The sequence below is a fragment of the Callospermophilus lateralis genome, chromosome 13 (genome assembly GCF_048772815.1).
Source record: "Callospermophilus lateralis isolate mCalLat2 chromosome 13, mCalLat2.hap1, whole genome shotgun sequence".
NCBI classification, from domain to species: domain Eukaryota; kingdom Metazoa; phylum Chordata; class Mammalia; order Rodentia; family Sciuridae; genus Callospermophilus; species Callospermophilus lateralis.
Genome location: NC_135317.1, coordinates 107,672,583 through 107,688,758, shown reverse-complemented (window position 1 = coordinate 107,688,758; position 16,176 = coordinate 107,672,583). Strand labels below are relative to the sequence as shown.

The 16,176-nt window shown below is 54.0% G+C and overlaps 1 protein-coding gene across 1 annotated transcript in view; it reads left to right on the top strand.

Moving 5' to 3' along the window:
• Nucleotides 1–16,176, top strand: part of Styxl2 (serine/threonine/tyrosine interacting like 2) — a 28,806-nt gene that overhangs the window by 3,578 nt on the left and 9,052 nt on the right. Inside the window, exons 3-4 of the mRNA XM_076831993.2 lie at nt 12,324–12,418; nt 15,787–16,018. Of these exons, the coding sequence (XP_076688108.2) occupies nt 12,324–12,418; nt 15,787–16,018 (327 nt within the window). The remainder of the gene's footprint in view (nt 1–12,323; nt 12,419–15,786; nt 16,019–16,176) is intronic.

Sequence of the window (16,176 nt, the reverse complement as noted above, 5' to 3'; positions counted from 1 at the left end):
AAGATTGTCTGGCTCCATTTTTTTATAAAAACCTACCTACCATTTATAAGAGTTATGCCTCAAAAATAAAGGGACACAAAGATCATGGAGAGTGGGAAACTTATGCTGCAGGGTTTCAGTCCCTGTTGTGACTTCACGGTTCAGTGACACAGAACAGCCGTCCTCCACAGTCACCATGAGGCCCCTGGACAAGGCACACTGGCCAGCTAGTGTCTGCTGTAGGTTGTGTGAGACCTCAAATGGGAAAATCTGAAGGGTGGCTTTAGGCTGAGGGTGCCTCAAGAGCTGGGGGCTGGGACCACAGAGGCCTCTCTGGACGATGGCAGTTTGTGTTATGGCTCACCAGGGCTGTTGGCCCAAATCCCGAGGATGGCCTTTCCATGGTGGTCACTCTGGGCTTCCTCAGAGCACACTGCTGATCCAAGTGCTGCGTCCGAAAGAACGGGCCACAGGGCATCGGCTGTGCGTGGTCTAGACTCAGCAGTCGCACAGTGGCACTTCTGCTGTGCTCACCGCCACAGGGTCCACATGGTTCAAGGGGAGGACCACAAACTCGCCCTGTCTACCTGTCGGAGGAGGTGCCAGGGTCACAGAAGAGAGAGTGGGATGGGCACTCTGTGGCCAGTGGAAAGCCCAAGCTGCCCCGACTGCCATCACCAGCGGAAGGCCAGCCAGTGGGGCGGCACCGAGAGCAGGACAAGCGTCCCTGGACCAGAGAGGGACCCTTCACAGGGATGGAAGAGCATCGTTTTAGATATCTGTGATCTAATGACATCCTCAGGATTCACAGCAAGAACCAGCAGACTCAGGAAAAAATCAAAGTCTGCAGCTTTGTCAAATATGTATTTTTAAAAATCACTAAGAATGTAGAGGAGCGGGGAATACCTGTGAGGACCTCGGGAGGCTGAGGCAGGAGGGTCACGAGCCCCCGCCCAGCCTGGGCCACACTGTGAGCTCCCACCCGAGAAAGATACAGCAAGTCTGAACAAACAACAAAGAAACTGGCCTGGCCGGCACGGAGAGAGTGTGTGCCCCGCAACTGCAGGGGCAGGTTCTGATCACAGGTGTGTGGCGTATTTACCAAAATGGATCATGTACTGGGCAATGCCTGGATCCACAGACTTCTCTGACCATGGGAAAATCAAGGTGGAAATCGATGAAAACAGGAAAAAAAGATTAACAGTAAATCACAAATCAGAACCACTTTATGCCACCAGCATACCTAAGACTGAAGAGTGACCACAGCCACTCTAGCACTGTGAGGCTTTAGGACCCCCAGTCGCTGCCGGTGACAGGGGCTCGGACACCGGTTTTTACAGTTCCTATGAAGCTGAGGAGAGCTGAGCCCTGGCCCAGCAGGCTGCTCCGGCATGCACTGACCAGGAGTCATGCCACGTGCCCTCGCCAAGGATGTGGCTGCCCGTGGAGGTGGAAAGATAAATACAGTGGCATAGATTCTTGAGTAATTCCCCTGGGAATATGCTTGTGATGAGCCGCCTGTCCCTGGTGAGACTAGCTCCTGAGAGCATTGGTGGGGAAGGACAATGGTGAGTGCCCTGCGGGGGTGGGGCGGGGGGGAGGGGCAGGAGAGCAGTCTGCCAATCGCATGGCTTCACACAGTCCCCTGCCCTGGGACAGAAGCGCTGGTTCATGGGGACGTCCCAGTGGCACGGGGCCCTAAGCCTTCCGGCAGTCACTTCAGGGAAGACCTGAGGGCTCTTGCTGAGCATCTCTCCCCACAATGCCTTCCTGGAATCCTAGGATAAACGTCCCAGCTGCAGGGGCTTTTGTAATTCATTGTTCCTCCCACTGAGCGACATCCCCAGGCCGTTGGGTTTTCATTTTGAGACAGTGTCTCACTCTGTTGCTCAGGCTGGCCTTGAACCCGCCATCTTCCTGCCTCAGCCTCCTGAGGGGGTACTGCACTGGCTTCTGAGCTCGAGCAGATGAGGCCCCCTCCATTACACAGAGGCCGACCCAAACGGGCCCCTTGTGGGTGGATTTCCAGAGTTTGAAATGAAAAGACAGCCCTCAGACTGGAGAAAATATTTGTAAATATCTGATAACAAATTTTCATTCCAGATTTTTTTAAAATCAGATATCAAAACCTGATAAGAAAACACGATTTAAAAATAGACGAACTTCTGAACACCTTCTTCAGTGGATAGTAAACGACCATGTGAAAAATATGCTCAAAGCCCTTAGTCATCGGAGAAATCCAAATTAAAGCCACAACAAATTGCCATTATATATTAATTAGAGAACTAAAATATGATTAGAAATTAAGAAGACCGAGAATATGAAGTAGCTGAAATGATCTCTTCTTGCCGGTGGGAGGATAAGATGGTGCCACTGTTTCACAAACTGTCAGCATCTCACAAAGTCAGAGACGTGAAGGCCTCTGTTCACAGAAGGACTTGTGCATGGAGGTTCATAGCAGCTGTATCTACAATTGCCCAGAAACTGGGACAACCCAGATGTCCATCAGCCAGGGAACGGCTGGGCACACTGTGGCAGCTGTCAAGGGTGCAGTGCTGCTTCAGCCCCAGGGTGACCCTAAAGTGGCCGTGAGCACAGAGAAGGCCATGCTACAGGGCTCTGATCACATAAACTGCTAGAAAAGGCAAGCTGATCTCTCCAGCGACAGACAGCAGGGGACACCAGGGGAACACCAGGCAGGCAGGGAAAGGGGAACAGAGGCACGAGATAGCACCGTGGGTTGACAGATGGGTCACAACCTGGATTTGGTGATGTGTCACAGGTAAGTCTGTGTGTTCAAACTCAACGGCGGTACATTTAGAATCGGGGTGGGTCTGTATATCAATTTACCCCAAGTGTGATTCACTTTGAGAAACAGTCATAGAACCATCAGTGAAGCGGCAGCATGGTGTGGGGGGAACTTCCTGGCGGAACTGAGACCAAGGCTGAGGTCAGATCTGCTCCTGGCCACCCGAGCGCATGTAGCCGATTGAATCACAGCCTCGGAATACTCGCTCCACCCAGGGTAGAGATTAAACCATGCGCCTGTCCAAAGGCACGTTAGGTATTCAACAGATGGTGGTTCTGTCCCTTTTCCCTCCCACGAAGGCTCTCTGCCTACCAATCACTCTCAGGACTCAACCAGAGTCCCACGAGCGCTAGTCAATACGTCGGTCGCGTTTCTCTCATTCTGCCAAAGCAAATACTGTCTTCTCAGCCACGCAGGGCCACTTATTCTACTGTCCCACCCCAAAGAGTGCTCCCTGTGGTTGGCAGGTCCCTGAAATCCCGTCCTCTGGCTCTATCGCTTTAACTAGAGGCTCGGATCCTTGTCAACTCAGGTCACACCGAGTCGCAAGCACTTCGCCTGCAGACTGATGGCTCTCCTTCTAGTGGCCTAGGGCTGATCAGCACAGAGCCACAACCACCTTGCTTAAAAGCATCGTAAGTTCACTGTGTCACTGTCTGGGAAGGCAGCACTCAGTCAAAGCAGCAGCGGAGCCACAGGCCCCTGAAGGCCCCAGGGGAGAGCCTCTTCTCCTCCCAGCGCACGCGGTCTGTGGGCCGCATTCCAGTCTCTGTCCCCACCTGCTCTGTCTTCTCCCCTTCTCTCATAAGGACACTTGACTTTGGAGCCCACCCAAATCTAGGGTGGTCTCATCTCAGGATTTTAGCTTCATCACATCAGCAGTGATCCTTTTCAAAACTTGGCGTTCATAGGCCCCGGAGATGCACCGCTGTGGAGGCCCACCACTCACTCCCCGCCGCCCTAGCCCCAGTCACAGGAGAACTGACGTACGCCTTCCCGTGGAAGGGGAGCGGGCCTTGCTCCAAATAGCTGACGACTAAGTAGATCAGTCAGGGATGGGGCCTGCTTGCGGTCCTGGCCGGGGTCTTAACGTCGTCTCAAGCCTCCTCTGTAAGTCTCGTCCTCGGGTGAATGAAAACCTGAGAAAGTGAGTAGTCAGTGGCTGGACTGTCAGGCTCCATGTTTGCCTGAGCGAGGCTCTGGGAGTCCAATCCTGCAGCTAGTTTTCCACCTCCTGGCCAGGCACTTTCCCCAGGTGAGTGTGAGTTAACACTCAAATGCAAACCCCTCTGCCCCGTGGGACGACTTGGCAGGGCTGTCCTTTGCCCGTCACCTGCAGCAGGCCTGCCCAGCGACCCAGCCAGAGGCAGCCTGGGCATGGCATGCTTCTGTGCCAACCAGCTCTGTCTGCAGCCTCCTCCTTGGTGATGACCAGGCTCCTCCTCCTTCCTAAATCAGGGAACAGGGATTTCACTCTCCTTCTCTTGTTTCTGATCTGAAGAATTCTTTTTCTGTGTCCCTTTGTGCCTTTTAAATCAACACCCAGGCCTTGCTTTGGATCCCCAGACTGTAGCCCTCCCTGGTGATCTGGCCGGGCTCCTCCTGGACAGCATGTCCCCCTCAACCTCCAGGAAGCTCCTGACTGTGCGGCTGTCCTCCCCAGTGTCCAGCTGCCGTGGTGGAGCGGGGGAAGGAAGTGTGATTTCAGGGTGTCCACACTGCTTCCTTGGGCCTCCCGTTTCTCTTACATTTCTTCCCATGAAGACTTCTCCACCTCGTCCTGTTCACTGAGCGAGCTGGAAACTGCCTGTTAAAAATCACTTTTCTCTAGTTACTGACTCCGTTCCTTCCTTAGTGCCTGAGCTCCGCCTGTGTGTGGTCACTTCCTCTGAAGTCCTGCACACTTGGAGATTAGAAGGCGCTCAGAAACCTGAGCTCACAAAAGCCACATCAGAAAAGATGCCCCCTCTCGGGCCTCTGTCTCCACTCGGTCCCAGGGCCTGCCGGACTGGAAGCGATTGGCGGTTGGGCATCTGGGAAGGACCCCAGTCCACGCCATCCTGTTTCTGCGCAGCCTGGCAAGTGGTTGAAAGCAGGGGCTTCCCAACTCTGCTGAGGACAGGCCTCTTGGAGTGTGTGTCCAGGCTCTGCTCATCCCTCCCGTGAGTGGTACTGTCCTCCCTCTCTCTTTCCTCCCTCCCTCCTCCCTCCCTTCGCTCTTCCTTTCCCAGACAGTGGGCACCATCTGTTGATGCAGGACTGGGCCCAGCTGCCGTTCTGAGAAGCACAGGCATGAAGAGGCTGCCCGGGTCCTGCCTGGGTTGGGACGTCCATCCTGCTCCCCTGGAGACTCACCCGTGGGCGTCTAGCTGCTGCCCCCCATCCTGCGAGGAGCCATGTCTCCATCCTAGGTCCTCCTTCCCCTCCCATCTGCTTGAACAGCGGCCCCTGCGGCCTTCCCATGGCCCCAGTGTCCGTCTCAGGTGTGTGGCTGGGGCACAGGTGTGGCCGTAGGTCACAACCTCTAGGGCTGCCATTTCACCAGGCTGCCAATACCCCCGGCACAGCATCTCGGGCTGCTCCTTCCTCGTTCTTTTTCTGCCATCCTGCTTCTCTGCAGAAAACAGGGTCCTCTGGGGGCCGCCGGACCCAGCCCTCTTCATTAGACTTAATAAACTGTGTCGGGGCTGAGCAACTTATGACGACCAGGCTCACGTCCTCCCTTGTGGCAGTGACTCGTGGAAATGTTCATGATCCACATTCCACACTCGCTCCCGTGGAGCGGCCTGGGACGGAGACGCCCGACTGGGTAGAGTTCACGTGTGCTTTCTCAGATTTGAGAAGTTTCGTCTTTACGCCCACGAGAAGGGCAATGTTTCCCAGTCATTTCTGTTTTCAAATTTTAATTTCAAATTCTCCCCTATCAGACCCATAGCCTCAGAGTTCAGGTATATTTTGCAAAATCCCTCAGTCCTGAGGATTTTCACCTAAAGCCAAATCCTCACAATTTGAGGTCGGTGTGTTTAGGGAGAGGGAGTAGAGGATCCCAAGCCAGGATCCGGGCAGCACCACCTGCCGAGCCCCCTGTGGGGCTGTTCTGCACACCTGACAGGTGGGACAATCTGTGTTGGTGCTTGGAACACTGCTCACACATCTGAGAAATCCTTTTTGGAATGCAGGGCCCTGGAGACCCACAGAGGAACAAAGGAGGCTGCCCAGGGGGAGAGAGGGGGAGAGAGGAGCGGCTCTTCAAAGCCTCAGTCCTAGTGCAGCCCCAAGATTCTCAGGGTGGATTTGCGTCGCTTTGTTTTGCCCCAAACCTCAATTTACATGTTAACTGACCCTTAGCACATGCAAGGACTCATATTTTATTAATAGTAATGTAAGCAATGTTAATACGTGAAATTTAAAAATCTCTTAATATGGAAATATGACTCACGATAGTACAAAACTTGAGATGCTGACGGCCCTGTGGGGCGTGGCTCTTTGGAGCAGGCTTGGTACATAGGGCAGTCCAGAGCAGGCTCTGCTGGCCATGTTGGCATGGTCTTGTGGCTACTCCCAGCCCCAGCAGACTGGCCGGCCGTCCTTGATCAGGCTGTCTGAGCTGTCACTCTCAGGACAACGCCCTCACCTGCCCAGAGCTCACAGCACAGCCCCAGGAGTCACACCGCTCCCTTGATTTACTGGGACTTAATGAACGATCCCAAAACTTAGTGACTGAAAATCATCCACTTATTTTTCTCCGTTTCTGTGGCTCAGGAATTTGGACAGGACTTCACTGGGCGGCTTGTCTCTGTTTCACAGGCATCAGGCTGACTGTGGCAGGGAGGCCAGCCCTTGCCCGGCATGGGCTGGGAGTGGACTTCAGGGACAGTGCCAAGAGCCAGGCAGGGAACCCGAGCTCAGGGAGTCCGAGGTGGCTGTGTGAGGCTGGGCAAGCCACCTCCTCCAAAAGAGTGACCCTCCGAGAGCGAACAGCTGCCCTCTGGCTGGAATGTTCAGGGGAGAACTCTGCACGCAGCATGGACAGAATGGGGTACGTGGAACCTGGTGACTCCGATGGCTTAGGGAAGAGGGGACAAAGGGCTGCAGAGACCACCCCTTGTCCCAGTCAGGATCAGTGTGACCAAAGAAAGTCCTTCCACAGTGGGAGAAGTACCAGGGAGGCCCGCAGCCGTCCACCTGGCACCAGGGCTACCTCGGGCTCCCCTGCTGGGCATCCTGCACCCCCGTGGCCCCAAGCCCCACAAGGGTGTTACGGAGTGCACCCCATCACTGCTCCAGAAGGGCACCCACTCACCCTGCACCTCCCCCACAGGGCCGTGCCGCAGGCTGCTGGGTCCTGCCCCCCGGGTCCTGCCCACACTCTGCTGTGCCGTCCCGGGCCGTGGCCGCGGCCTGACTTACACACAGTGTGTAGGGCCTGCCAGGCATGTGCTGCGTGTGCTGCACCCCATCACACAGGCACGTTGACACCTGCATGCAGCCACCAGAGACTTACAGGTACGCGCCGGCCACCCAGGCACCCTGCCCCTCCTCCATGCAAGTTGTGCCTCACTCCCCCGCCCCCACGCTGGAGTGGCTCACTCCGCACAGCCTCCAGAGACTGACAGGTCACTGCACCACGTAGGCACCCACTGCATGCAGGCTGCACCCCACCTGCCAGGGCTCGGGGGAGCAGTCCCACCCTGCACGGCCTGCAGAGACTGGCTTGCATCCTGCCCAGGCTCACTCCAGGGCCTCATGCCTACATGGCCCCCAAAGGCTGACCATCATACCACTGTTGCCCTGTATCTGCCTGAGCCCACTGGGGTGGACGTGAAGAGGACGCCCACCCCACTGCTGTATGTGCCACCCTGTGTGGCCTGCAGCAATGCATAGGCTCTCCAACCCTGCTGCCACATGCACCATGTCAATCAAGGACACCATGCCATCAATGACAGCTGAAGAAGCTACACAGAGACGGAAGAAGCCTGCCTACTGACCCCCACACACTGCTCCAGGACCGCCTTTTACTGTGAAAAAGTGACAGACCCACCCCATGTGCAGACATCCACACAGGGCCACAGGAAGTGCAGAGAAGCAGGTGACATGGCAGCTGCACAGGACACTAACTCCAGCAGCAGACACTGGGGGGAATCCCTGAGACACTTGAGTACAAATTCAGCAGAGTTGTTCTAAGGAAGCTCAATGAGACACTGGAGGACACAGACAGACAGACAGACAGCTCGACAACACTGGGAAACAATCTCCAACATACATGAGAAATCCGGCAGAGAGAGGTCACAGAGAAGAAGCTAACAGCCACCTCGAACTGAAGGCCCAGGGAGCCAGGCAGGACCACGGCGAGGCCTTTGCTACAGAGGAGACCAAGCCAGTGAGGAACTCCTGAACCCGAAGAGTCACATAAGTAAATAAATGAAAGTGGGGGGCACTTTGAGACTTACAGGAAACTTTCAAACAAACATTAGAATTACGGGTGTTCTGAAAGAGAAGGGGAAAGGCAGGGAAACTCAGTCAGTGAGATAAAAGCTGGGAAATTCCCAAATTGTGGGAAGATCTGGACATGCAGGGAACTCTGAAAGCAGCAAGAGAAAAGCTTCAGGTCACATTAGAGAACCACCATTAGACTAACAGCAGGTTTCTCAGCAGAAAACGCACAGGCCTAGAGGAAACGGGGTGAAATATTTGAAGTTCTGAAAAAACATCTGCCAACCTCCAGAGCAGCCAGACTTTAGAAAGGAAGAGGAATTGGGACTTTCTAAGACAAACCCAAACGGAGGGAATCTGTCGCCACCAGACTGGCGTGTGAAAGATGCTGAAGGGAGTCTGACATCTAGGAAGACCCCTACCACAGGAAGCTACCAAAGTGCAGAACCCACCAGGAAAGCAGATGAACAGGAGAAAAAGAACCAAACCTTATCAACACAGAAAACCCCAAAGAGAGAGAGAGGAAGGAAGGAAGGAAGGAAATTCAAAACCTCCGGAGGAAAATTAACAAACAACAGGAGTAAACCTTTACCCATCAACAGTCGCCTGCAATGCAGATGGCGGAATTCTTCAATCCACAGACAGACTGCTTGGATGAATTCTAAAAAAGACCTGACCACAGGCTGCCTAGAGAAAGCCACTTCACCAGTGAAGACCAGAGGGTGGGAGGGAAGGAATGGGAGAGGCACGCCTCCAAAATGGAACCCAAGAGCAAGACCCACCACGATCACCCTGGAAAAAGAGAAAAGGAAACCACTTAACACCTAAGAGATCAATTCAAGGAGAGGAATAAGAATTGTCAATGTGCAAGCACTTAGTGCTGAGGCACCCAATTTCATAAAGCAAATGCCATTAGGTCCAGAGGGAGAGGTGGGCCCCAGTACAGAACTTGAACACTCCCGTTCATCAGTACTAAAGTCCAAAACAAAACCCAGGAGCAAATGGACTAAGAGACCTTCCCGGGGCATTTCATCCACAGCAGTGGATGCACTTCCCATCAGCACGTGGAGCGCTTCTAGGGCAGACCCGAGGGCTCAGCAGCCCAGGCCACCAATCCAACCAAGCTGACCAGAGGACCAAACCAGAAATCAACAAGAGAACTTTAGAAACTGTTCAAATTCATGGAAACTAGACAACGTACCATTGAGTAAACAACAGGTCATCAAAGAAGCTCAGAGAAAGAATTACTGAAACAAATGAAAATGAAAAGGGACACAATATACTAAAACCTGTGGGACACAACGAAAGCTGTACTAAGAGGTGAGTTTACAGCAATATGAACCTATTATTAAAAAATCTCAAATAAGAAACCTAATGATGCAGCTCGTGGAACTAGAAAAGCAAGAACAAATCAACTTAAAATTCATAGAAGGAAAGGAATAAATGAAGAGTATAAATAAATAAAAAAATGAAGAGTATAAATAAATAAAACAGAGATAGAAAATACAAAAGGTTAACAAAATGAAGAGTTGTTTGTCAAAAACATAAAATCACCCAACCTTTAGTTAGACTCTCCTAGAAGAGAGAAGACCAAGTAAATAAAACCAGGGATGAGGAAGGAGGCGTGACATCGGGTAGCACAGGAATCTGAGGGTCACCAGGGATTGTTGTGAGCACCTGTACATTAACAAATTGGGAAGTCTAGAGGAAATGGGTACATTTCTGGACAAATACAACCACCACAATTGAACCATGAAGACAGAAAACCTGAACAGAACTAATAATGAGAAATAATACTGACTCAGTCATGAAAAGTCTCCCCACAAAGAAAAGCCTGAGATGAGTGGTTTCATTGCTTAGTTCTACCAAACTTTTAAAGAACTAACACCAGTTCTTCTCAAACTATTGGAAAAAAATGAAAGGGAGGAGCTCTTCCAAACTCATTTTTCCCAGGTCAACATCACCCTGATACCAAAACCAGACAAGGACACAGCCACACACTCCACAGACCACTGATGCGCGTGACGCAGAAGTGCTCAGACACACCAGCAAGTTGAACCCAACAGCATGTGGTCAAGAGTGGTGTGTCCTGGGGATTCCAGGAGGAACAGACATGACTCATCAATAAACAGAATGCATCGCAGCAAAAGAATGAAGGACGGAGTGCAAATGCTCTTCTCTATAGATGAAGAAAAGCGTTTAATAAAATTCAACAGCTCTTCATGATTAAAACTCTGAATTAGGCATAGGAGAACCGAACCTCAACAGAACATAAGCTGTATGTGATAAACCCACACATCGCCGATGGAGCAGAGAAAAGCTGTAGCATTTCCTCTCAGACCTGGAAGGAGACAAGGGCACCCATTTCCATGATTGGGATTCAGCATGGTGCTGGAGGTCTGAGCCAGAGCCAGTAGGCAAGAACAAGAAATAAAAGAATACAAGTAGGAAGGAGGAAGTCAAATTATCCCTGTCTGCAGGTGGCATGATTCTACACCTAGAAAAACCTGTAGACCCCACCTGAACTATTAGAACTGATAAATGCATTCAGTGAGGATTCAGGATACAAAATTAACATACAAAAATAGACAGCATTTTTATGTTCCAAAAATATGAACTTTCTGGAAAGAAACTGAGGAAGCAGTCACACTAAAGAGGCTGTCCTTTCTCCCATGCGTTTATTAGCTCCTTTACTGAGATTCAGTTGGCAGCAGATTTATCTGTGTGGATTAATCTCTAGGCTCTCCATTTTGTTCCGTTGGTCTGTGTGTTGGGTTTTAAGCAAGTACCACACAGTCTTGGTCACTTTGGATGATAAGGTCACGTTGTGCTGTCCCTCCAGCTGCAGGGACAGATGTGGCTGCATCCTGGGGACAACCGCAGGCTACTGCTCTCTCCTGGCAAAGGCGCTTTCTTTCTCCTTGGCCTTGCGGGTGCCAGGCGCACCCATCTCCCGAGGGTGCACCCTGGTGTTGCACACACTCACTTCAAGGCAGCTGTTCTGCTGATGAGCTCAATTTAACTCCATTCTGATTCGTCTTAGCCCGAGTTGGCTTTGTTCAATTATCCAGACTCAACTTGACAACTTTACCGAGCCCCATCAGCCCGTCCACACTCTCAGCAAGTATTTTAAAGTACTTTTCTGTGTCGGCATCTCTATGGGGCCTTGGGGCTCAGGTTGCTTTCTGAGCAAGTGGTCTCACTTCTCTGTTCTGACCTGAGGGTGTCAGTGTGTTGTGGTGAAGAGATTCCAGCAGGACGTGGAGCAGGACTGCCCTGTGTTTTCACCCAAGACCTGCCCATTCTTTCTTTATCTGTAAAGCGGGAATCGTAAAACCTACTCTGTGGGGGATTTGTCAGAATTAAATTCATAGAAGGCACTCAGAAATGGTATCCACTAAATCTTCCCACTTCTCTGGTCCTAAAGGAAAGATTAAGAAACCCAACACACACACACGCACACCAAAGCTCATCCAACACATAGAAAGCAGAACCCACTAGGAAAGAGTCCGCAGGGACCCATGGTGGTCCTAACCTTGTCTCTCCCCACGCTCCTCAGGGGTCCCTTTGGTGCCTGCACTGAAGTTCTTTTGGAAAACAGCCTTGACATTTCTCCAAGTTACTGGAGGGCACCCCTGGGCTCAGTCTGACCCTTGGCATTTCTCTTGGCCTGTGCCAGGGCTTCATTATTACCCACCCCTCAGGAGCCGGGAAACGACCCAGGAACAGAGGGGATGGCCGCAGCCTCCCCGCCAGCCAGCCAGCAGACCCCTGTAAGGCCCCGACAGGTCACCCTGCAGTGTTGACCGCAGAGGACAAGACGGGAAAGAACCGCTGGACTCTAAGAGAGCGAGGTGGCGTCAGGGTGGGTCCCCCAGCCCCGGGTGCACTCCTCCCCCACAGCAGGGCTGCAACCTCTGCCAGGCTCCAGGACACGGCCGTGGGCAGTGCGGGTTCTGCAGTTCCTGAGGCCCAGCGCCTTTCCTCTGCAGCTCACGGTTCGCCGTTGGCGCTCATTCCAGGTCCAGGCTGCACCTCTGCCAAGAGCGGCCTCCCTCAGAGCTGCGCAGGGTCGCCTCACCTGCATGTCCCCCTCTTTCAGGTTCTCGATGGTCTCGGATGCAGAGACGGAGAGCATCTTCATGGAGCCCATTCACCTTTCCTCGGCCGTGGCGGCCAAACAGATCATCAGTGAAGGTGACGTGGTGGGCCCTGGGCGGGGGGTCCCCACATGGGGGGCCCTGGCCTGTCCATTCAGGAGGGCAGCGTGAGAGGGCAGAGCTGCCAGAGCCACTGTCAACTCTGATGGGAGGGAGGAGGTCAGCAGTTCTCCTTGGCTGTGGGGAGGCAGCCCCAAGCTGCCCCCGGCCTCCTGTTGAGCTGTTTTGGTTGGCTTCAAGAGTCGTGGGCCAGTGGCTTATAGGAGAGACCAAACCTGAGAGCCCACATGGCTCCAAACGGATCCTAAAGGGATGTCTGCATCCTCCGAGCTTCTGGTGGTCTTCCACTGAGGGGCTCGTGGGAGCAGGCAGGAAGGGGCAGGAGCGAGGTCCACACTGTGCCTTTGCCCTTTGAAGGCGACGGCAGACTGTGCTTCACTCAAGGATGTTCATCCCAGTGGGAGGGATTTTTCCTCCCGGTCACTTTTGGACAGATCATCATTCACTTCACTCCTTGGCTTTCCTGGGCCCCCACGCCTCTGGGGGAGGTGGGCAGAGCAAGGCAGCACTGCTCAAGAAGCACCCTCTGGCCCTTGGGCTTGATCTGGCTCCTGCCACTGGTGGCACGGTCCCTTCCCTGGCCTCGGTCATGCCAACCACCCATGCTGCTCCTTGTCCACCTTAACCACAGGTGCTCTTGGACCCCTGGCCCTTTGGGTCCCCACCAGGGGCTCTGGAGGACATTGGAGCTCTCACACCTCACGGAGAACCAGAATCCAGTGTGCCCTGGCTGGGCGACCTGGCTGGCTGCCCTGGACACTGGGAGGCCCCACCTCCTCCCAACCCCTCTGCTCCACGCCAGGCCGGGCCCTGGGCCCGGGCAGTGCCTGCACCTTGATCTGGCTCTCTCGGCATTTCCCCTGCACACCCTCTGCTCCACGCCAGGCCGGGCCCTGGGCCCGGGCAGTGCCTGCACCTTGATCTGGCTCTCCCGGCATTTCCCCTGCACACCCTCTGCTCCACGCCAGGCCGGGCCCTGGGCCCGGGCAGTGCCTGCACCTTGATCTGGCTCTCCCGGCATTTCCCCTGCACACCCTCTGCTCCACGCCAGGCCGGGCCCTGGGCCCGGGCAGTGCCTGCACCTTGATCTGGCTCTCCCGGCATTTCCCCTGCACACCCTCTGCTCCACGCCAGGCCGGGCCCTGGGCCCGGGCAGTGCCTGCACCTTGATCTGGCTCTCCCGGCATTTCCCCTGCACACCCTCTGCTCCACGCCAGGCCGGGCCCTGGGCCCGGGCAGTGCCTGCACCTTGATCTGGCTCTCCCGGCATTTCCCCTGCACACCCTCTGCTCCACGCCAGGCCGGGCCCTGGGCCCGGGCAGTGCCTGCACCTTGATCTGGCTCTCCCGGCATTTCCCCTGCACACCGCAGCACGGCAGGGCCTTCTTCCTCCTTCCTGTGTGGGAGTTCCTAACCTCCGCCCGGGTCACCTCGGCCCTGTGCTTCACTCCGCAGGCCGCTCTCCAGGCCTTGATGAGTTACAGTCCAGCTTGAGGAGTTGTAGAAACCTCCTTTTCTCTTTGAAAGCTGTACTTTCAAGTCTACAGAATGCTGTGCACATTCAATGTCTAGTTTGAAGCAAAAGATGAGAAATGGCTTTTTTATTCCGGGTCTTATCTTCTCTCCCCTTTCCTAAGGCATTAAAACTAACTTGCATCAGCCTTAGTGCCTGAAGGACTCAGAGGAAAGGAAAAACAATGTATCGTGGAGAAAGGACAATGTATCAGGTGGCAGGTTAAAATGTTACCAGCACTAGGGATCAGGAGGGCAGAGTTGGGCTGGCCACCTCCCGGGAAGGGCCAGCAGATGGGTGTGGCCTCGGCTTTCTTCGGAAGCCAATTATTACAGGAATAATTAGGAACCTTGCTCAGGCAGTGGGTGTACTGTAACCAAGGTGAGGGAAGTGCACATCTTATGTTCTCCAACCAGAGGCCCAGGGAAAGCAGGAGGGCCAGGCAAGGAAAGGGACATTTGTTTGTAAACCGAAAAGGAAGGAAATCAAAACAACTGCTGCTCCAAGGCTCAGGAAGACAGTGCTGTGTCTTCCACTGAGCCCGGGAGAGCCCTCCGTCTACAGGCAGCAGAGGAAAGAGATCTCGTTCCTTGTACTTTTATATCTGTAGGAGACCCCAGGGAGCCAGGAGAGAAATCTGAGTGGTGGGGAAAATAGGAACGCTTCATCTATTTTTAAACAACACAGAGCTCTGGCATTGCAGTCTCCTTCCTGCTTTTGAAACAGAGATCAGAGAACATTTAGAGTGGGACCTGCTGGAACTGCAAGGGGCGGGTACTCCTCACTTCAGACAGACAGAATCCTCCGCCAGGGCCCAGGCACAGCCGGACTCCCTGGACTCCAGTCCTGGAACAGCAGCCCACTTCAGAAACCTGCCTGATACTTCCCTGAAGGGCTGTCCCTCTTCCACAGCCACCACTGCAGGAGGCCACCCCTCAGGGAGGAGGAGGTGCAGGCCAGAGGCCATGTCCATCGCAGAGGCCGCACCTCTCCTCTCTCTTCTTCCCTCCGTCAGTGCATTTGGCTGCCCGGAGAGGCTTTTCTCTCTCCTATTCCTTCCCGCCTCCTTAGGGAAGGAAAGCATCTTGCTCCCTGGCCCCTCCCGTTGGCTAACTTGTGAGCTGGTATATTATCAGGAGATAAGGTCGGCTCAGACGGATGAGTCAGACTCTGAGCTGGTCTGGAATTTGAGCTTTTCTGACCTGGTGTCAGAGAGACACTGAATCTGGTTTGAGATTGGTAAACTCACTTGTCTGGAGTCAGGACGGCTGGGGACTCCAGGTGCTCAGGCTCTGGTGCGGGGAAGCAAATACTAACTGAAACAGTTAAAGTGAACACTCAGGTAGCGCAGTATCCGTGACTCCTGAAAGCTTTACTTTCCCAGGGTAATTTGCATTCCACAGGTAAGGGAGTCCAACTAGCAGAGCGAACCAGGTTAGGGAAGAACATGGTTCACCCATTTGGTAAATAACTCGGATCATCCACTTCGTGCTGAGCGCCATAGGACTCCTAAGTGTGACTCAGACAGACCCTAGTTCTCAAGGACCATGTCTAAACTGTGAGCAGCCAGCGTTAGAGAAACCAAGGAGAGAGAGTAAGGGAACCCAGCTTCTTCCCATCACCCATGCCCACCTGCAGCTGACCCTGACCCTGACCCTGTCTAGCTGGTGCAGAGGGCCATTGGGGCCTTGCTAAGTCCGTCCTGGCAGATCCCCTGGCATTCAGCTCATGCCCACAGTCCCAAGAAAGCTGGCCAGGAGCAAGTTCTCCAAGGAACAGGGAAGGCTACGGTGTCCTCACTCCCTAAAGCAAATGCCACCTGTTCCCTGTAGAACTCAAGCCTCGGGGGCTCAGAGCAGACGCAGAGTGTGCGGGCCTGCTGGAGTCCGCTGAGCAGCTGCTGGTGGAGGACCTGTACAACCGGGTCAGGGAGAAGATGGATGACAGCAGCCTCTACAACACGCCCTGCGTGCTGGACCTGCAGCGGGCCCTGGTCCAGGACCGCCAGGAGGCCCCTCGGAACGAGGTGGACGAGGTCTGGCCCAACGTCTTCATAGCTGAGAAGTGAGTGTGACCTTGGTGGTCGTGGTGACCTTTGTCCCCCTCTGTTAGTGCCTGGGAGAGGTGACATTCCTTCAGCTTCCGCCCACGGCCCTCGCAGCTCCAGCCCCCGAGGCTTCCTGACCACGTGCCCTGCCCTGGCCTGGGGAGAGACTCCCCAA